Source organism: Toxorhynchites rutilus, chromosome 2, assembly GCF_029784135.1.
Source record: "Toxorhynchites rutilus septentrionalis strain SRP chromosome 2, ASM2978413v1, whole genome shotgun sequence".
Classification (NCBI taxonomy): domain Eukaryota; kingdom Metazoa; phylum Arthropoda; class Insecta; order Diptera; family Culicidae; genus Toxorhynchites; species Toxorhynchites rutilus.
This window is the reverse complement of record NC_073745.1, coordinates 57,489,297-57,511,907: the sequence shown is the minus strand read 5'-3', so window position 1 is coordinate 57,511,907 and position 22,611 is coordinate 57,489,297. Positions and strand designations below refer to the sequence as shown.

At 36.2% G+C, this 22,611-nt stretch overlaps 2 protein-coding genes across 11 annotated transcripts in view; one reads left to right on the top strand and one right to left on the bottom strand.

Moving 5' to 3' along the window:
- The window catches only part of LOC129768368 (serine/threonine-protein phosphatase rdgC), a 197,975-nt gene that overhangs the window by 125,444 nt on the left and 49,920 nt on the right, over positions 1 to 22,611 (bottom strand). The gene's annotated exons all lie outside the window — the stretch shown is intronic.
- LOC129768371 (uncharacterized) lies at positions 1,157 to 8,450 on the top strand. The gene is made up of 2 exons (XM_055769982.1): positions 1,157 to 1,624; positions 6,384 to 8,450. Exon 2 carries the CDS (start codon positions 6,726 to 6,728, stop codon positions 8,307 to 8,309), a length of 1,584 nt encoding a protein of 527 aa, XP_055625957.1. The 5' UTR covers positions 1,157 to 1,624; positions 6,384 to 6,725; the 3' UTR covers positions 8,310 to 8,450.

Below are 22,611 nucleotides of genomic sequence, written 5' to 3'. Positions count from 1 at the left end.
ATAGCGAACTGCTTCCGTTCCGATATGCTCCAGTGTACCAAAGCTTTGCAGGTAATCGTTACTCGCACCAAACCAGTTAGTAATTGATTCACCGTTAAGCTATTTCTTGCGCTAGCCAATATCTCGTTATCTACTTCCCCGGGGAATGGAATCGAGTCAGTCAGCGAAAGTCAGCCTCTGTCCCACAGTGAAACCAATCCACGACCGTGACATGTAATGCAACTGTTGTCGCCTCCATGACCCGACAGACACTCATTCCCGCGCACTTTGTTAGTATCCAGTGAAACCAACATAAATTGAAATTGACATTCAACACATTATGCCACTTTGGGTGGAAGCGAGTGCTTGTATAGGCAAGCACAAGCAAACTCCCATCGAGAAGACGTGTTGCTACCTGGTTAAGCTTGACTCACCCCGGAAAGCTTGGAATGCAGGGAAAAAGGCAGGGAAAACTTTCCCGCACGAAGACACTCCATTAGCTTCACATTTGCGGGCCACCCCAAGGCAGGGCAACATAAACACATGGTCTGTGTGTGTGGGTATGTGTTGGATAGGGTCACGCCTCGGTAATGGGAAAACAATGCGATTGAGAAATGTGAAAGTTCATCCCGTACGAATACTCCAAACGACGACGACGACGACAATCTAGAGATGGAGATGGGTTGCAATTGTGGAAAATCGGTCGACTGATGTGCTATCTGACTGCTGTTAGACCGATCTGGGTCAAAGTGTTGCGGTCAACTTGGGATTCCACCGGGAGGGTTCCTTTAAACATTCATCAAATGGATGGCGTGTTTCGCCATGAGTCACGTACTCGGCATTCATCATAAGTATTCGCACACTGGTCGTAGATTTACATTGGTCGTGTCACGTTTTATGATATCGAAAGAAATGAATGGGTGCTATGCGGGACGGACATTTGTCATGGCGTGTTGGAATAACAAAATAATACAATAGCAAATTTTGACGGAAAATTATTTATTTATTATGTTTTTTTCTGAATAACTTGGGAATTTCGGAAATTCATCCAATAAATATTAAAAAAATTAGTGAGTTATATCTATGACATAACCGCAAGATTGACGTGGGACTACCGTTGGCTTAGTAATCTTATATTTGTATTAATCTATATATATATATATATATATATATATATATAATTACGTGATGGAGCAAGCCACGTGACATCAACACCAGCACAGAACGCATAAGTCAGCATTCTGCTCACAATAGGAAAACGCAACATCATCAACAACCTTGAACCACGCCACCCGATCAAAGTCCATAGACGCCACCATCGAATCCGAAATGTCTCATCAGCAGATTTAGGTTATTTAAGATCTCACCTTCGAATAGCTAGGTCATTATGTGTACAACCTTGTAGTGATAAAGAGTGAAATAAATGTTTTTTTTCGATTAAACCGTGAATGTAAACGTAATTGGCGCTGTAGCAGTCGGTGACAGTTAGGAAGTGATAGTGTAAAAACAGTGGAACAGTGAGGAAATAAAAAACCTCACTAAAGTGGTACCCGCAGGAAGCGTCAGCAGCTAAAGGATTAGATCCGTTGCTAGATTCGAGGACCCCCCGGCACATCAACTTACCAGACTGGAACCCAGGACCCACGTAAGTGAATTATCCGCTTATACTATCCTTAGTTAAAAGTGATAATTTACAAAAATACTGATTCGGCACTACCAGATAGACCGATCAGAGTGCAAATTTTTTTAATCACTTTTGCCTCCCGCTCAACGAGCCAGAAGCAGAAGCGAATAAGTAAATTTTTTGCACATTCCCCCCTCTTGAGAACGACGCGCTCCAAGTAGACGTCAATTCTCACCTCCCCACAAACAAAACGATTCGAACAACAGGTGCGCATCAGGTTTCGTTCGCACAAAGCTAAACGCCGCGACGACAGCCAAGTACCGCTGAACAATCGTCTTTATGCCTAAAGTGACTAATAGTACAGCACTTAAAAAGGCACGGAAGCAATTGAAATTTGCTATCCAAAATACTGATCTATCCGAGACAGAAGAAAGTGTCGATTCGGATACTTCAGGTGATTTTTCCCACGTGCCCTTAAAGGACAATACACAAATACCTGACCTATCAGGCTTAATAATAACTGAAACTAAAGAAATGGAGGAAATTGCCGCACAACTTCGTGCTATTAATCAACAGATGGCACTCATTAGCGAGCGACAGCAACAACAGGAAAATACTTTACAGCTACTAAACCAACAAACTGAACAAGTCGTAACACACGAACAAGCACCAAATGTGCAAATTCAACATGAAATTCAAAATCAAATCCAATACAGAGTGGAAGATTTTTTCCGTATACCAGATCCGATAAAATCCCTCCCTACATTTGATGGGAACAGAAAGCAATTGACGGCATGGTTAACCACTGCTGAAGAAACGTTAGAAATATTCAAAGGAAGAGTGAACGATCAACTCTTTAAAATGTACGTAACAGCCATAACAAATAAAATCGAAGGAAGGGCTAAGGATATTCTCTGTTTAGCAGGGAATCCTAAGGAGTTCGATGCGATTAAAGACATCTTGACAAATGCTTTAGGCGATCGTCAGGAGTTGTCGACATATAAGTGCCAATTGTGGCAACATAAAATGACGGATGGCATGAGCATCCACAAATATTATCAAAGGAGTAAAGAGTTAATACAAAATATAAAAACTCTCGCCAAGCAGAAAGAAGTTTACAAAAATAATTGGAACGCTATCAACATTTTTATTGACGAGGACGGTCTCGCCGCTTTCATATCTGGGCTAAAAGGTCCATACTTCGGTCACGCTCAAGCAGCTCGACCCAAAGACATAGAGGATGCGTATGCATTCCTATGCAAATTTAAATCCCAAGAGATAGTGGCAAACAGCCTTGGTGAAAAACACCAAAAACCAACAAAAACACCACACAAATTTGAAGGTCCCTTCAAAGGAGGACCACCAAACATTCAAAAACCCACATTTTCACCGAAAAACGAAGGTGAAAATTCAAAACAATTTCAGACCAAACAAAACTACGGCACACCAATGGATGTTGACCCATCCTTGAGAAGTAGATTAACATTGAACAAAAAATTAATCAACAATACGGAAATGGAATCAAAGGGTAACGATTCATCCGACGAAGAAGATATTAATGAAGGAAATTCAAATTTTTACGGAACTGTTTCGGAAACAAACGAAACATAGAAAAAAACCAAAATTTTCTACCCTATCTTTTAATCGAAGATATCTCTAGCAGCAAGAAAATACGCTTGCTTATCGACACAGGCGCAAACAAAAACATTATCAGGGAAGGAATAATACCAACAGTAAAAAATACCAACACAACAAAAATAAAAAACATCTTCGGAACACATACTATAGACAAAAAATGTAAACTCAAACTCTTAGGTCCAAACATACCAGCACAAACTTACTTCATATTAACATTCCATGAGTTCTTTGATGGAATCATAGGCTCTGAATTTATGTCCAAAACGAATACGTTTATAGATTATAAAACCGGTACAATCTGCATTAACGGAATCAAGACTCGTTTTAAGAAATATATCCCCTCAAATAAATATTACTATCATACAATCACAGTCGAAACTGACAGAGACGGCGATTGGTTTGTTCCAAGATACCAAAATTTCTCTAAAAATACGCTAATTCAACCGGGATTATATTCGTCTCGAAACAATAAAACCACTATAAAAATACTTTCTAAAAACAAAGAACCGCTTGTCGTACCAAAATTGAAGTTAACAGTGAACAACTTTGAAACACTTTGTCCGATCCCCACTACTTCGAAAGATACACCCGATAAAGAAATTATAGACAAATTAATACGGACACAACATTTATCAAACTACGAAAAAAACAAACTTATCGAAACAATAATTGATAATCATCAAGTCTTACTTAAAAACGACGAAAAACTTACTTCTACGACTGCGATTAAGCATAAAATACTAACGAAAGACGAAGACCCAGTTTATACAAAAACATACCGGTACCCACATCATTTTAAACAAGATGTCGAATCTCAAATTCGAGAAATGTTACAAAGCGGAATAATCACACCTTCAACAAGCCCATATTCCTCACCAATTTGGGTCGTACCGAAGAAGATGGATGCTTCGGGCAAACGAAAAATCAGAGTAGTCATTGACTACAGAAAATTAAACGATAAAACAATCAACGACAAATTCCCGATGCCAGAAATCGAAGATATTCTCGATAATCTAGGCAAATCCCAATATTTCACCACGTTAGACCTAAAATCAGGATTCCATCAGATCGAAATGGATCCTAAACATCAGGCAAAAACAGCTTTTTCTACTAGCCAAGGGCACTTCGAGTTTACGAGGATGCCATTTGGGCTAAAAAACGCTCCTGCCACGTTTCAACGGGCAATGAATAACATCCTTTCCGACTTTATTGGCTCTATTTGCTATGTTTACCTCGATGATATTATTATCATCGGACACAGTCTAGAAAACCACCTAGAAAACATTTCCAAAATACTCCAACGACTCGTTAAATTCAACCTCAAAATTCAACTCGATAAATGTGAGTTCCTACGTAGAGAAACAAATTTCCTTGGACATATAATCACACCAAACGGAATACGACCAAACCCAGACAAAGTTCAACAAATTTTAGACTGGCCTTTGCCAAAAAACGAAAAACAAATTAGACAGTTTCTTGGACTATCGGGATACTACCGACGTTTCATTAGAGATTACTCAAAAATCACGAAACCGATGACAAAATATCTAAAGAAAGACCAGACCGTAAATACAAAAGACTCTGACTATGCTGAAGCATTCTCAAAACTCAAACAAACGATAGCCTCAGATCAAATCCTGGCATATCCAGATTTTGATCTTCCCTTTATATTAACTACAGATGCTAGTGATTACGCTGTGGGTGCAGTCCTATCACAAGTACAAAACAAAGTAGAACGACCCATTGCATTCGCGAGTAGAACACTCAACAAGGCTGAAACTAACTATTCAACAATAGAGAAAGAAGCTCTTGCAATAATATGGGCTATACGCAAATACAAACCCTATTTATTTGGTAATCAATTCAAATTATTTACGGATCATAAGCCACTTACCTTCATAAAAACATCCCTGAAGAATAACAGAATATTACATTGGAGACTAGAACTCGAAAATTACCAATATACAGTAGAATATAAACAAGGAAAAGCGAACGACGTTGCAGACGCTCTAAGCAGGAAAACTGAGAACACGTTTGAAATGGACACAAATACCACCGACGATTTAAGCTCTCAACACATAAATAAACAAACAGATATTGCTGAAATAAATGCTCACACAGAAAATCTAACCATTGAACCAGAAGGACAGATGAACCAACAGAACCCAGAGACAACAAGATCAGACACCGAAGACCTGGAAACAGTACATTCAGCTGACGATTCGGACGATTATTTTATTAAATCAACTGAAAGACCGATCAATTACTATAGAAACCAATTAATATTCCGACAGTCAAGACTCGACATAGAAGCATCAGAATCACCATTCCCAAATTATAGACGAATAACAATAAGCATGAATGACTACGACGAAAACTCAATTACAGAATTCATAAAAAAATACCATAACGGGAAGCAAACCGCAATTTTAGCTCCAGAAAATCTAATTAATCTTATCCAACTATCTTACAAGAATCATTTTAGCAAATCAGGATACTTCGTAATAACCCAATATCAAGTCGAAGACGTCAGAACCGAAGAAAGGCAGAATCTACTAATCACAAAAGAGCATGAACGAGCACACCGCGGAATAACGGAGGTGGAAAATCAACTTAAACGAGCATACTTCTTCCCAAAGATGCACAACAAGATCAAGGCAGCAATCAACGCATGTGTAATCTGCAATACCCATAAATACGAAAGGAGGCCATATAATATCAAATTATCTCCGAGACCATCGACCGAAAAGCCAATGGAGAGAGTTCATATGGACATTTTTTCTATAAATTCCTTTAATTTTCTATCAATGGTTGATTCTTTCTCCAAATTCGCGCAAATGATTCCAATTGAAACCAAAAACCTTATTGATGTAAAAAACGCACTTTCAAATTTCTTTAGTAATTTCGGTACACCTTTACAAATTGTAACGGATCATGAAACAACTTTCAGATCCATTCAACTAAAAAACTTTTTGAATAACCTAGGAACATCTCTTACCTACGCCTCATCCTCAGAAAGCAATGGGCAAGTTGAAAAGACACATTCAACCATTATAGAAATTTACAACACAAATAAACATAAATTTAGAGACATGAACACACCAACACTAATTGCACTTTCTATCTCATTATATAATTCCAGCGTACATTCTGCAACAGAATATACACCGAACGAAATCTTGTTCAACCAAAGGAATGTAGTAAACCCCCAGGAAATTTCTAGTACAGCTAACGAAATTTTCACGAAAACAAAAATAAACATAGAGAAATCAAGAAACAAACAGACAAAAAACAATAACAAAAAAGAAGACCCACCCAACATTATTGAAGGACAGGAAGTATTTGTAAAACCTAATCTAAGAAAAAAATTAGATCCCAGAGCAGTCCAAACCAAAGCTCACCAAATCACTGAAAAAACGTTTGAAAACAGTAGAAAGGTCAAACGACACAAGAACAAAATAAAGAGAATCAAAAACGACCATCCATGTATAAGTTAATTCTATCATTTTTATTTTGTCTGTTTCTACAGAATCATTGCCAACATCTAGAAATCAAAAACCTAAATCAGGATCCAATACTACTATTACATCTAAAACACTGTTACATACAAACCGGCATTATAAAAATTGTTCACCCAATAAATTTAACTATACTCGAAGAAAACGCTAATACATTTTTAGAAATTTCAAGAAGAATAGATAGAACTTCACCCATATCAGATCTAATCATACGTAAAAGCAAACAGATAGCAGATAGCCTAATTCAACTGAAACCTATTAAAAGTAGAAGACAGAAACGATGGGACAGCATTGGAACAGCCTGGAAATGGATTGCAGGAAGCCCCGACGCGGAAGACTTGCGCCTCATCAATAGCAGCCTAAATGACCTAATCGACCAATCAAATGAGGAACTCAAAGTGAACCACGTAATTAACGAGAGAATTACAGCAATAACGAACAACATCAATCAACTAATCGATCATCATACTTCACTCAACACCATACTACTGAAAGAGATGGATGCAATCACATTATTACTATCCCTGGATGCAACCAACAATATCCTCGAAGAGATCGAAGACACTATACTGAGATCACGAGTATCCTTGCCAAGCAGTAAGTTACTAACACTTAAAGAAATTTTTCTGATCGAATCAATTCTGAACGAACAAGGTATTACAACTGATTTCCCAGAAGACGCCTTGAACTACGTGAAACCAAAAGTAGCCAGTAGGAATGACACACTGCTTTACATTTTGGAAATACCTAAAACCCATGGGGATTGCCAAATAATCAAAGTCATCCCACTTATCGTCAATGATACTGTTATTACAGACGCTCCAAGTTACATCATTAAATCAAACAAAAAACTTTTCACAACGAACGAACCTCAAAAGACGGTCCAACAGCTACATGAAACACAGCCATTTTCTGACCACTGTGTTTTTCCTATAGTAATGGGACTAGAAAGCCATTGTTATGTCACCCAGTCAAACCAGACAACAATACAATCCCTTCCAGGAAGCAAACTCCTGATAGTCAACGTAAAGAATCAATTCATTAGTTCGAATTGCGGACCGCATAATCGAATATTAACAGGAAACTTCCTCCTAAATTTCGAAAAATGTAGCATCCAAATTGAAAACGAGACCTTCGTTTCCGAGGAGATTATCAGCAACACAAAACAATTAATTGGAATATTCCCAGGACTATCACTAAATAAGTACATAATCAACAAACAAAACTTCTCAACTTTAACCTGGCAAACGATGAATAATCGGCACCGAATTGAACACATTGTATTACAGCAATTCGAACATAAAAGATGGTTCTACGGAATACTTGGAAGCTTCTCATTCACCACTTTCATCATTATAACAATAGCGATTATCTGTTTTCGCAGGAAAAAAGTTGTATTTACAGTTCGTTATCCCCGTTCGAACAAAAAGTCGAAACAGAAGAAACTAGGAAAATCTCAGCAACTGGCCGAGGACGTCCAATCTTACCCCCCGGAGGAATTACGTGATGGAGCAAGCCACGTGACATCAACACCAGCACAGAACGCATAAGTCAGCATTCTGCTCACAATAGGAAAACGCAACATCATCAACAACCTTGAACCACGCCACCCGATCAAAGTCCATAGACGCCACCATCGAATCCGAAATGTCTCATCAGCAGATTTAGGTTATTTAAGATCTCACCTTCGAATAGCTAGATTAGTATGTGTACAACCTTGTAGTGATAAAGAGTGAAATAAATGTTTTTTTTCGATTAAACCGTGAATGTAAACGTAATTATATATATATATATATATATATATATATATATATATATATATATATATATATATATATATATATATATATATATATATATATATATATATATATATATATATATATATATATATATATATATATATATATATATATATATAAAAATCTCGATACCGATAACCATACATTCAATACCGAATAGGGTGGCTCTATGGAGAAAAAAAATCTGGATATTTTTGACGTAGAACTACGTCTTTCATGAAGGGTACCAGATTAGAAAACAGGTCATGTTTTTATGAAATAAAGTTAACGTTAATAACTTTTGTTGCCGCGAACGGATTTTGGCCATTTACATACTAAACGAATCGAAAATTCCATAAGATTTATTTAATATGCTATACATTAGAATCCCTTGGTTTGTAAATGGTTAAAATTCATGAAAACTTTAAGCGTTTCCATTTTCCCATACATTTGTTCTGTCCATTTGTGTGCTTTCCCGAACAGAGCTTTCAATAACGAGCAACTTATCGACGACCAACGGAGGGGAAATCGTAGGATTTCAAGTCTCCGTGAACAAAGGAAAAGTAGAAGGATGAAGGGGAATACTTGCCTAGAGTATAAACAGTGGATCTCGCTGAGGCTAACTTTCATTCGGCATCGGACTGTTGAGCAATCCAGTTCACTTTGCTTTCGTTGCGCTTCGATCTAAGATTGGACCCCACCAGTGGTAATCCAACTTGGATATCGTCGTGTGGTGTTTTCAGTTCATTTTTCGCGTTATTCGTATCGTGTGTTTTTCTTTCCGCGTCATAAATTGGACGCTTCGCGTAGTGTGTGATGAACAAGAAGAAGAGGAAGGCAGGTTCGAGCTCTGCTAAAATCGAACGCATTTTCAGGGGCAATAAAATATCGAGGCAAACGTCATCTAATGATGCACGCGATGTTGGTGCAGTGAAAAGCGCTCGCACTGAACCGAGCCTTCGCGAGTGTGACACCGCATCGAACAACAGCAAAGTAGGCGATTTCGGCGCGTCGGTTGAAAAAGTAAACGCCGTTACCCAGGCAGCAACCAAAATCAAGCTCCTTCCGCTGGTGGTGAAGGCGGTCGCTCTTGACAAACTCATCAACGAATTCGCATCGATGGGTGTTACAGCAGAGTACAAGCTGTGTGGCATAATTCAGTCTTTTCCAAGCAGTTAACATTGTTTGTTTTCCGTCATCATAATGGTTTCGTTGGTCACAGCATTATAGAATACTATCCGAAGGTATAAACAAGTGACTTATATAAAATAACAGCGTAGTTCTACGTCAACAATGCGGTCGTATATTGGACACAACCTCCTATAATTTTTTTCAAAAATTTGACTTCATACCATACATATAACCTTAGATTTTGACCCCAATTCCCTATTTTTAATTGCGATTTTATTATTTTTGTGTCAAAAATATTCTAATAATTTAACCGTTGTTCGTTTTTTCAACAGAACGAATTCATTTAAGTTGTTCAATGACTGATGGCGTAACGCCCGCTTCATTGAACATCCATCTACAAATACACAAGTAACATCAATTCATCTAAAGCAGGGAGCATCACCGACGAGCTGGAAGCCTTTTTGAATGAGCACAACAAGTTATCGAAATTCTTCAAATCACATTTGCTCGGATTACAAAATGACAATCACGCCATTGCCATCAACCCTGATAAAACATTAGCTGGAGAGCACGTGTGTAGATCCAAAGCACAAGCGCTGCTGGAATCATGATAGCATGGTGACACGAGAAATTTAATGCGAAGAAAAAACAATAATCTGGAATTCATCGTTGACACAACCCGTTCATGTTCTTCTTCAATGGCACTAACGTTCCCAAGGTTTGCCTTCTCAACGTAGTACTTCTTGCGTCATTTTTATTAGCAAATAGTTGAGATTTCTATGACGAACAATACGCCTTGAATGTATTCTGGAGTGGCAAGCTCAAGAATACGCGTGACTACAATGCAAGTCAGAAGGGTTTCTTTAACGAAAAATCTCTTGCATAAACATTAGACCAACGAGACCCCGTCACAGATACTTAATTCATTATGAACATCATTTCTCATTTTGATTTTATATTTATGAACATGCGACGAAACAAACAGAGGGCGCGCTCGAAGAATTTTTTGTTTATCATATGGTGATTTGACATGGTAAAGAAACGCCAATTCAAGATATCGTAAGCTGTGCCAACAATTTATGGTCGACATATACGCGAAGGTAGAGAGTGAACGACTGCAATTCTTACTACACAATCAACAAAAGCGGTGCGAGGAATAATGCATTCACTTGCGAGACACTATCATGAGCAACGCCGACACAGCTTTAGTTATAGCCAGGCCAAAGCGCAATGCATTGTCATGACATTGCGCGTGTGTTCAAACACAAAATGAAGTTTGATCGTATTCGTCCCCACATATTGTTGGTTGTATTCTGTTGAATGGAAAAAGCGCAATTTTGCATTCTGTTCAAGCTCAAGTCCAATCGAGTTGAGCAAATGTGACAACCTTGCCACGCAATTCGACGTAAACAACATTGGTCTCCATGTTCCATTTCTATGAAGCAAAAATAGTAATGGTTTTTCGGGTGGAATAAACACTCAAAATTTAGCATTCAAACACATTCAAAACAAATTTAGCATCCAAACGAAATCGAATAATAATTTTCATTCAAATTTCAACAATTTAGAATTATTTCCGGAATTATGCCGATCAGATAGAGAGTAAATTGAACCACAAATACGGATGACTTATTTTGACCATTGTTTCGCGATAAGGCGAACGAATTTAAGAGTGTAAAAGTCGATTTCGATCGAATTGTAAAATCCGATCACTCATATGCATATATGAATATTGAGTTCTGCAAATCGGTGAAGAGTAATAAAAACATCCATGAATAAAGGAAGCAATATGGCTGTGTTCCAAACTTAGATTACCGATGTGAATACTCCTCGATTGAATGACATCGATAAAATAACGCGATTCCAAACAGGCCGATTAATCAGCTCCATTGAAGTTAGCTGGCGTATCGCTGTTTTCCAATTTATGAACGAGACCAAGCTGTTATAAACTAAGCCATGTTGAAAATCACATGCACGTATTTTCTAACAAGGAGACAGCAACAAATATTGATTTTTTATATTTCATTTTTTCTACTTTACGACAAACTTATATTACTTTTTTCAGTTGACGTTTAACTTTTAAGAGATCAAACATGTCAGTTACGTTAATGAAATACACCAAGAAACATCATATAACCTTTCGTTCAAATCATTTAATTGGTTTTTTTATTGGTCACATTCGATTTATTTTAAAGATCGTTAAAATATTCAAACACACTTACAATACATTAGTGTGTTTTATTCAACACCCAAAATACTCACTAGAAATAATTTATTTGGCAGAACAACGTTTGCCTGGTCAGCTAGTTGAATTATAAAATTCAACATATTACCTTTGTAAGCAAAGAACTTGAACAAACGCCATGTAGCACCAATTCATGCATTGTAATAGTTGATGTTCTTCGTTACAAGTAAAGGGCCTGGCCGGATAAGGGAGTAAAAAGTGCCCCCAAACCAAATCACCAGCTATATGGCAAAAATTGTACAGGATATCAAATAAGAAATTTAGGGGGTTTTCGTAGCCCAACTGGTCCGCTACTAAGCGAACGACCATGAGCTCATAACTCAGGGCCCCTAAACTGACCATCTTAGTGTGTTATTCGAGCTATTATGTCCACGCAACAATCATCATGTGTCGGTAATCCCAGTCCCTTACCGCTCACATTTTCGGTCTGCTGCATCGGTAACTGGCACTATTAAGAACGCAACAAAGGAAGCCTCATATCAACAGTCCCGCTGTGAACAGCCCAACTGTGAACATTCGAACAATAGCAAAAAAGGCGACATGTGTTGTGCATCGATAGAATAGGAATTCTCTTACGCCTAAACGACGTTATAGATATAACAAATGTTTATCGATAGATAGCGATACTCTTACGCCTCAAAATGGTAACAGTGTAATATACAACAAAAGTTTATCTTAAGATAAAAAATGTACACGAATGAATTCGGCTCTGTTATAAGGCAGAATTACTAAATGAGCCTAATAAAAATAAAAACTGTTGGGATAAAACAAAAAATAAATAAATAAGAAATTTTAGCGGTGAACCCCTATGTGGTTTAACATAGGATCTATAGTGAAAAACGTGCTTTCTCGTTTATTTCACGCCATCCTCAAAAGCTTCGCGATAAAAATTTGAAAAAAATACTGAATGTGCATCTTACTACGGTGTATCAAGAAAAATTATCAAAAAAAAAATCATCTAAAATTTTAGTACTAAAAAAATATTGAAATTTTGAAATTTTTTTTTTGGGATTTAGAGATTCAGTACCACTCTAATTCATATTTAAATGTGTTCCTACGGCTCTTTTAGACACTTGTGATTTTTTGTGATTTTTTTCAGTGTTGCGCGGTACAAAAAATATTTTTTTATATAAGATTCTGGCTGGGTAAGGGAGTAAAATGTCCCCCAAACCAAATCACCAGCTGTATGGAAAGTATTGTATAGGGTACGAAATAAAACATTTTGGCAGTAGTACCATATTTTTGAGTCCTTATATGGTACACCATAGGATCTATGGTGAAAAATGCACCTTTTCGTTTTTTCACGTCATTCTCAATAGCTTTGAGACAAAAATATGAAAAAAATACTGAAAGTACATCTTACTTAGGTGTATCGTTCAATATTTTCAAACAATTTTTTCATCAGAAAATCAAACACTATGAAAAATTTAAAATTAATTTTAAATTAAATTTTTATTTTTTTTTTCATTTTCAGATTCAGTATTACTCTAGTTTGTATTCAAATTTTGTCCTACGTCTGTTCTAGGTATGTGATTTTTTTTCAGAATTTTTAGAGTGTATTCACGATACAAAAAAAATTATATATATTTTCAGGCATTTCGATATTTAAAAAAAAAAACATTACTATGAGACCCAATTTTGCTCTAGTTTTGATTTAAATGCGTTCGTATGTGTGGTTGTTTTTTCCACATGTAGCATAATTTATTTTTTATTTTTAAGAGGATTGTACGAAAAAAAAAAAAGGGCCTGGCCGGATAAGGGAGTAAAAAGTGCCCCCAAACCAAATCACCAGCTATATGGCAAAAATTGTACAGGATATCAAATAAGAAATTTAGGGGGTTTTCGTAGCCCAACTGGTCCGCTACTAAGCGAACGACCATGAGCTCATAACTCAGGGCCCCTAAACTGACCATCTTAGTGTGTTATTCGAGCTATTATGTCCACGCAACAATCATCATGTGTCGGTAATCCCAGTCCCTTACCGCTCACATTTTCGGTCTGCTGCATCGGTAACTGGCACTATTAAGAACGCAACAAAGGAAGCCTCATATCAACAGTCCCGCTGTGAACAGCCCAACTGTGAACATTCGAACAATAGCAAAAAAGGCGACATGTGTTGTGCATCGATAGAATAGGAATTCTCTTACGCCTAAACGACGTTATAGATATAACAAATGTTTATCGATAGATAGCGATACTCTTACGCCTCAAAATGGTAACAGTGTAATATACAACAAAAGTTTATCTTAAGATAAAAAATGTACACGAATGAATTCGGCTCTGTTATAAGGCAGAATTACTAAATGAGCCTAATAAAAATAAAAACTGTTGGGATAAAACAAAAAATAAATAAATAAGAAATTTTAGCGGTGAACCCCTATGTGGTTTAACATAGGATCTATAGTGAAAAACGTGCTTTCTCGTTTATTTCACGCCATCCTCAAAAGCTTCGCGATAAAAATTTGAAAAAAATACTGAATGTGCATCTTACTACGGTGTATCAAGAAAAATTATCAAAAAAAAAATCATCTAAAATTTTAGTACTAAAAAAATATTGAAATTTTGAAATTTTTTTTTTGGGATTTAGAGATTCAGTACCACTCTAATTCATATTTAAATGTGTTCCTACGGCTCTTTTAGACACTTGTGATTTTTTGTGATTTTTTTCAGTGTTGCGCGGTACAAAAAATATTTTTTTATATAAGATTCTGGCTGGGTAAGGGAGTAAAATGTCCCCCAAACCAAATCACCAGCTGTATGGAAAATATTGTATAGGGTACGAAATAAAACATTTTGGCAGTAGTACCATATTTTTGAGTCCTTATATGGTACACCATAGGATCTATGGTGAAAAATGCACCTTTTCGTTTTTTCACGTCATTCTCAATAGCTTTGAGACAAAAATATGAAAAAAAATACTGAAAGTACATCTTACTTAGGTGTATCGTTCAATATTTTCAAACAATTTTTTCATCAGAAAATCAAACACTATGAAAAATTTAAAATTAATTTTAAATTAAATTTTTATTTTTTTTTTCATTTTCAGATTCAGTATTACTCTAGTTTGTATTCAAATTTTGTCCTACGTCTGTTCTAGGTATGTGATTTTTTTTCAGAATTTTTAGAGTGTATTCACGATACAAAAAAAATTATATATATTTTCAGGCATTTCGATATTTAAAAAAAAAAACATTACTATGAGACCCAATTTTGCTCTAGTTTTGATTTAAATGCGTTCGTATGTGTGGTTGTTTTTTCCACATGTAGCATAATTTATTTTTTATTTTTAAGAGGATTGTACGAAAAAAAATGTATTTTGGCCTTTGGGCATTTTTAATTTATTTTGAATTTAGAGACCCATTACTGCTCTAATATTTTTTAAATTTTGTTTTTCATATGTCTAAATTTTGTCGGTATATTTAGAGCATTGCGCTCTAAATATACTAGATATATATAATCGTTTTTCTCATATCTTTAAATATATGAGATTATCTTTACATTGGATTTAGATTGTTTACCAAATTCATAGGAGTCAGCAGTACGATAGAGCTCTGTGAGAAAAAAAAATAAAGTACTAGTGGAAAGATCATTCGGGTTGATGGGAAGAACACTTAAAAAATCCAAATTATTTTTATTTTTTTATTTTAATCTTACAATTGAAAACCACGAATACAATGAAATAATCGATTTCCAGGAAATAAAAATAATAATGTAGGCGATGAAGAAAATTATGTTTGTGTCTCGCAATGCTCTTAAAAGTTCAGGAAGAATTACGCCACATGTAGGGAGACAGACACATACGAACGCATTTAAATAAAAATTAGAGCAGAAGTAGGTCTCAAAGTTATACTTTTTTTCCAAAATTTCGAAATGCCAGAAAATATTTAAAATTATTTTATACTGCCTATTTAATGTTTTTTATTATTAGATTTTTTGATGAAAAAATAGTATGAAGATATTTATCGATACACATTAGTAAGATGTACTTTCAGTATTTTTTCATATTTTTGTCTCAAAGCTATTGAGAATGGCGTGAAAAAACGAAAAGGTGCATTTTTCACCATAGATCCTATGGTGTACCATATAAAGACTCAAAAATATGGTACTACTGCCAAAATGTGTTATTCAGTACCCTATACAATATTTTCCATACAGCTGGTGCTTTGGTTTACTCCCTTACCCTTTGGAAATATAAAAAAAAATTTTTTGAACCGCGCAACACTTGAAAAAATCTGAAAAAATCACACATATCTAGAAAAGCCGTAGGAACACATCAAAATATGAATTAGACTAGTACTGAATCTCTAAATCACAAAAAAAAATCAAAATCTCAATATTTTTTAGTACTTCAATTTTTTAGGATTTTTTTTCGTGATATTTTTTCTTGATACACCGTAGTAAGATGCACATTCAGTATTTTTTTCAAATTTTTATCTCTAAGCTTTTGAGGATGGCGTGAAATGAACGAAAAAGTACGTTTTTCATTATAGATCTCATGTGAAACCACATAGGGGTTCAAATAAACCGCCAAAATTTCTTTTTGATATCCTATACAATGTTTGCCATACAGCTGGTGATTTGGTTTGGGGGACTTTTTACTTCCTTACCCGGCCAGGCCCTTTCTGCATAATTCGAAAATTAATCAATCAAATGGATCCAAATTTGGCATGTGAAGGTTTTTGAATATGAGAAATGTTTCTATGGTGGTATGACACCCATCCCCTCTCTGAAATGGAGAGGGGGTCCCGTAAAAATAATACACATATTTCAACCAAACATGACAATTTAATTTTTTGACGTGGGACTACGTCTAACCGGAATATATGGAGGGTAAAATGAAAACCTAAACACAGAACATGCAAGAAAAAATGAAAGATTTCGAATGCTTATAGCTCGAACATTTCGTACTGTAAAGGAGAGATGTTTGCATCACTTGATAGGGAATATTTCTACGCATCTATCGCAACTAACAAAATGTTGTTTTTCATTAGATAAACAATTGAATAACTGTAAAATATTAGGCGTTATCTAAACGCCCTAACTGCATCGTTTTGATTGGCCCGATTTACGGTTTCCCTAACACAGCCATCAAAACCAAGCAGCCTAGGGGAAATCGGCATTGCAAATTCATACAAATCGGGGGTATTTTTGTTCCGATTGAAATGTGTTTCCCTAACACAGACTTCAAAACCGAGGTTTCTGGGGAAATCGGCTCTGCAAATAAATGCAAACTGCGAGTACTTTTGTCCTCGCTTGCCTTTGTGCAGAGTGGAATATGTCTGTCCTAACATGATCTTCTAAACTTAGGAACCTGGGAAAATCGTGCAGACACTAGAAGCGAATGAACTTCCCAGTTTCAAGCAAATTCGAGATTCGAGAAGTATGTACACTTTTGGGATGTAAACTTCAGAGGGAAATGTAAAATAAAATAATCGTTTGATAATTTTTTTTGTCTTTATTGGAAAGATTTTCAGCCTTAGGCTGGTTCATCAAACGTTTGATAATTCTTCCGTACATATATTTTGTTCTAGTCATCATACCAAACGTAAAAGGTCCGTCATTAAATTTACTTGTAACGAAGAACAATCAATCACAATAAATGAATTGACTTTACACGGCATTTGTTCATTTTTTTCACTCACAGAGCAAATATATTGAACTCAATTGAATTTGGAAACTGTTTCATTCAATCAAGAATTTAATCAATACAAACGAATGATTGCTAAGCTAAGGTAGTTCCACGTGAACCTTGCGGTTATATCATAGATATAACCCACTATTTTTTTTTTCAATGTAATAAAACGCACTCCTATATCTTCTTCTATCTATCTATCTATATAAATAAAAATGGATCACCGTATGTGTTGATAAGAGCAAAACTCGAGAAAAGAATTGTCCGATTTAGGGCCTTGTCTTTATTCTATCATATTTTCTGTATCATACATTTATTCCATGTAACGGATAAACATGTTATTTGCAAGTGGTTGAAAAATCTTGAACGAGATTTTGAACGTGAATGTGATAACGAAAAATAAATTTTGGACGGGACGAAGTTTGCCGGGTCAGCTAGTAATTGAAATAAAAACTTGAGCTTTTAAAACATTGAATACTGCTGTTGTCAATATTATCATTTCTAAGAATTATCCCCTTGGAGATTCATGTACCCCAGGAGATGTTGATTTTTAAATTCTTCTTTGAATGGTACTAAATGATAAGTAACTATTTCTATCTATATTGAGGATGATATTTCAATTAGATGGATTATTAGAACGTTGGATGTAGAATAAAATTTACCAAAACTTAGTTGAAAACAACATAGTTATAGTCGCTCCCTTGTGATGTCACTGTTTATGGAACGAATCATAGAGTATGAACCTGAAATCAGCACTTTCTCGGAATACCATTAATGGAATAAAAATATAGTTGGTTCGAGATAAAGATTTTTTTTCCACTTCGAAACAAATATCGAAGTGATTGATTCGATTTGCTTTTGATGAACTCACCATTTTGCATTTTTCGAACCAAACCATGCTCAAAATATTTTTTTTTAATACTATTTTTTGGCTTACGTCTGGTACTTTCTAAAAACTAAATGTATCGTAACAATTCTTCCACCACCGGAAGAGGATTTTTTAAGATTATTTTCTGTCAAAAAAATCCAAAACCGACCAACGGATGCGCTATAAAAAAAAAGATCAGTGCGTACACATCCTAACTGAAGCAATCTTACTAACATACAGGGTTTTCCAACTTTAAATTCCGAAAGTAAATTGAAATAAAACACACTTAGAATTCGAATTTCGATGAAACTTTTATTTCAAATTAAAGTTTGGTTTATGCCATTATGTGTGAAATACAACATCATTCACATGTCCACCTAGGGCTTCCTCGCACACCTCGATCCGGAACAGGTAATTTTCGATTACTTTTCGGCACATATGGGGCGGTATCCCGGTCATAACTTCACGAATGTTGTCTTTCAAATGTTCAAGAGTTTGCGGAGAGTTGGCATAGACACGGTCTTTCGCATAACCCCACAAAAAAAACAGGAGGTGGGTTACATCTATGGTATAACCGCAAGGGTGACGTAGGACTATCGTTGATTCAGAGATCATTTGTTTGAAGTTGAATCTGAATTCATTCTGAATGAATGAATATTTGGAGACCTTCGAAAACGAGAGCGTTACGTTGGAGACACAAGGTTTTATACATCCAATATTGGATACGGAAATATCCTACTGATGGGGAAGAATAATCTTCGGAAGCTATCCTGTTAATTGCGATTGATTGAAAAATCACAAAACCAAATGTATTTGGTCACTGTGTTACATGGATAGAAAACATTCAAATAAACTCTTTCACATGAATGTATTTTTAAATTCCCAGAGGAACTGGCAGATTATTTTCAGTAACGATTAGATATTTCCACATTTTCCTCGATACTGGAAGCCCACCAGTGGTTAATGCTAACTCGATAACCATCTGTTATTAGCACTTGATTGAAACATATTTGAGCCCCATATACGAAAATTTTAGGTGTTAACGTAGCCACCGAGCTCGAAATGTGCCTCATCGCTGAAGAAAATTTGATGCGAAAATTCAACATTTTGCTGCTGTTGTTCGTTCACCCAATCGACGTATGCCCGACGCATTCCATGGTCACCACGCTCTAATGTTTGTACCAGTTGGACTTTATATGGATGTAGGTGCAAGTCCAAATGCAAAATTCGCCACAATGATGTGTTTGACAAGCCTAATTGCTGAGCACGACGTGGAATCGAAATATTCGGATCATCCTCCACACTGGCAGCAACAGCAGCAATATTTTCGGCCGAACGCACATTACGATGATGCACAGGTTTCACAAGATCCGCTACGGATCCAGTTTGTTCGAATTTACGCACTACATTAGCGATTGTGTGCTCTGTAGGCCGTCCATGACGACCAAAATCCGTCCGTAATGCTTGAAAAACATTTGCCGGTTTTTCATCATTTTTATAGTATAATTTAACAAAATTAACACGTTGTGCGATGCTAAAACGATCCATATTGTAAAATGGCAGACATTCAACTAACGATATGACGCTTTGGTTGACAGCTATGTCAAACGGTTGTCAGCGCAGGGCTGTATACTTTCGGAAGCCCGAAATGGAAAACCCTGTACTTATCATTTGAAAGACTGTAATTTTCTTATTTTTTTTAATAAAATTTGTTGCTTCTAATGAAAATCTAATTCAAAAAAAAAATTTCTATTATCGACTTATCGACTTTTTGCTCAGACTTCTACACTTCGGTACCTTTTGATACTGATATTAGCTCGAAAGATAGCTCGGAAGGAGTAATCCAGCTGTTCTAGATCCGAAAATCTGGCATTGCTGCCGAATATTCCTTAAATTTTGTACTTCATTCTTTAGTTGAACCGTAAGAACCATTTAGATCTAAAGCATATTTCATGATAATTTGACTAAACGCTATTTAAATTGATAAAAGAAATGCGGTGAAACAGTTCGTAAACATCGAACATCGGAATGCTATTAGACATGGTAAATTTATATTTATACCTTCTCCGTGCGAATCGTATCAGGTCGTTATCTGTTTCTCTATCGTTTATTTCATTCATCCTTCAAAACACAAAAAGATTGACTACCTGAAGTTTTTTTTTCCGTCATCTAAAAAATATACAAACATTTGGTTTGCATGAGCCCATAGGCATAGGCACTGGTTGACAAGAGAACACATTTTATCCCTTCTAACTTAAATCCCAGAGTTAATGGATCCGCCTCCCCTTCCGTGGGTCTATTTCATTCTTTCCAGATTATTGGGTATGAAAACGTCCCAAGAACAACATTCTCATGCTTTGCTCTTGATGACTCAAGACGCCAGCTATTCTCAGTTTCACAACTATGAAAAGAACAAAGCGGACCGATAGAACAAAGACCGATAGAATCGAAACCGTTCTTGACAAGGTCACAAAATCCTCGGCGGGATCGAGCAAAAATGGGCCGCTATCTCGTCGTTCGATGCCAAATATAATATCCTCGTCTTTCCCCGCGGACGTATGACAAGTCTCCGATTTCCGTCGTCGCAACACATCGCATCGATTAGCGGGAGTCACGTCACTACCCTCCACTCCTTCCCCAACCGAATGAGAAGATCATGCTAATGGGATAAACGTTACGAGAACGTTTTACGGTTAGGATTTTCCCACGGCGGTGCGAAGGAAAGAAGCCCCATCGAGTGAGCGGGTGAGTGGAAGGCGAATTGCAGGCTTGCGGTATCGAGAGGGAAAAAGTATCCCTGCTCTGGCCGCGTGGACGAAATCGATTCTCCCGCCCCTGCAGAAATCAAAAAGCTTGCAAAGGGTATTGCTTGTGTTCGCGTGGGAAGCGGTGTGCCGCTCGTAATTGCTGTTACGTCAATTGTGTGTGCGCGCCTGAGTCCAATGAAACCATAAAATGCTATCGTTTCTTCTTGAGATACATGGTAATGCATAAAAGATACTGATTGTACTAAATAGACGAAACAATTTAGATGAAAGGATGAAAAGAAGAACAAAGCTTCACAATTCTTACAAAAATTAAGAGACTAATGGAAAGCATTTCCATGTTGTATCACAAAATGAGTTGTGTTCAGTCATACTTCGATATGCAAGAATATATTTCAACAAAATTAGAATTAATTTTTAAAAATGTTAAAACAAGACCAATCAAAATATCCGGACAAATTTCATCGTTTTGCGAGGTGTGGATGCAACAGATGATTTTTTTTTATTGAAATATGAACTTGTCTTCAAGAGCAACTTTCAACAAAGATTCCATAAAATTTTCGCTTGTGATATCAGGATGTCAGCATCGAATAGTTACTTATTTGGTTTGATCTAGGATTTAAAACGCTTGCTTTTATCAATTCACAAAATAGTTTTCAGAACTCAATAGATGCCCTATACTCTAACATATAAGTTTTGATTAAATTGATTTAACGGAGTAAACATACTTGAAGGTATTTCATGCAATAAATGACTCGAAGTGATTCCATCCTAAAGAATATATAGGGGTTTGTGTTCAAGACACGACCGCATTGTTGACGTAGAACTACGCTGTAGTTTAATTCAAGTCGCTTGTTTATAACTGCGGATATTATTTTATAATGCTACGAAAATTTTGAAATAACCACCCTACCAGTTTGGTCGCCCTAAAATGTTTTTTTTTTATTGTAGAATCATTTGACGATAATTGTTTGATGATTCATTCTTGTGCTCGCAGAACAATACATGCTCGAGATAAGCGCAGCTGTCATCCTTAGTGGAGAAAGTTTTGCTACTGGCAAGCGAAACCAAATCACATACCAAATTCCAGAACGACATTTACTTTCTTGATGTCTAAATAAGCGAAATAAACTCTTTCTGCACGCGAGCCCAAATAAATTAATGACTTATTATAACTTATCCAATTACTTGGTATTCCCCAAATATTTTTTGGTGCACAACCTTAACACCTGCTTCACCATAGCGTCAGTTCAATGCACTGATGCAATGTCAAAGGCACCAACGAAGCCTTTATGATGACAGAAAACAAACAATGTTAACTGCTTGGAAAAAGGCTGAATATTTGCCTCAGCGTAGATTCATTACTAACACCCTAGCGTAAATAATTCCCTCCCGCTATCTCCCCTTCTTGTCTATATATATATATATAT

Coding starts and splice junctions, on each gene's coding strand:
- LOC129768371 (XM_055769982.1), top strand. CDS start 6,726: ATGTATAAGTTAATTCTATCATTTTTATTTTGTCTGTTTCTACAGAAT.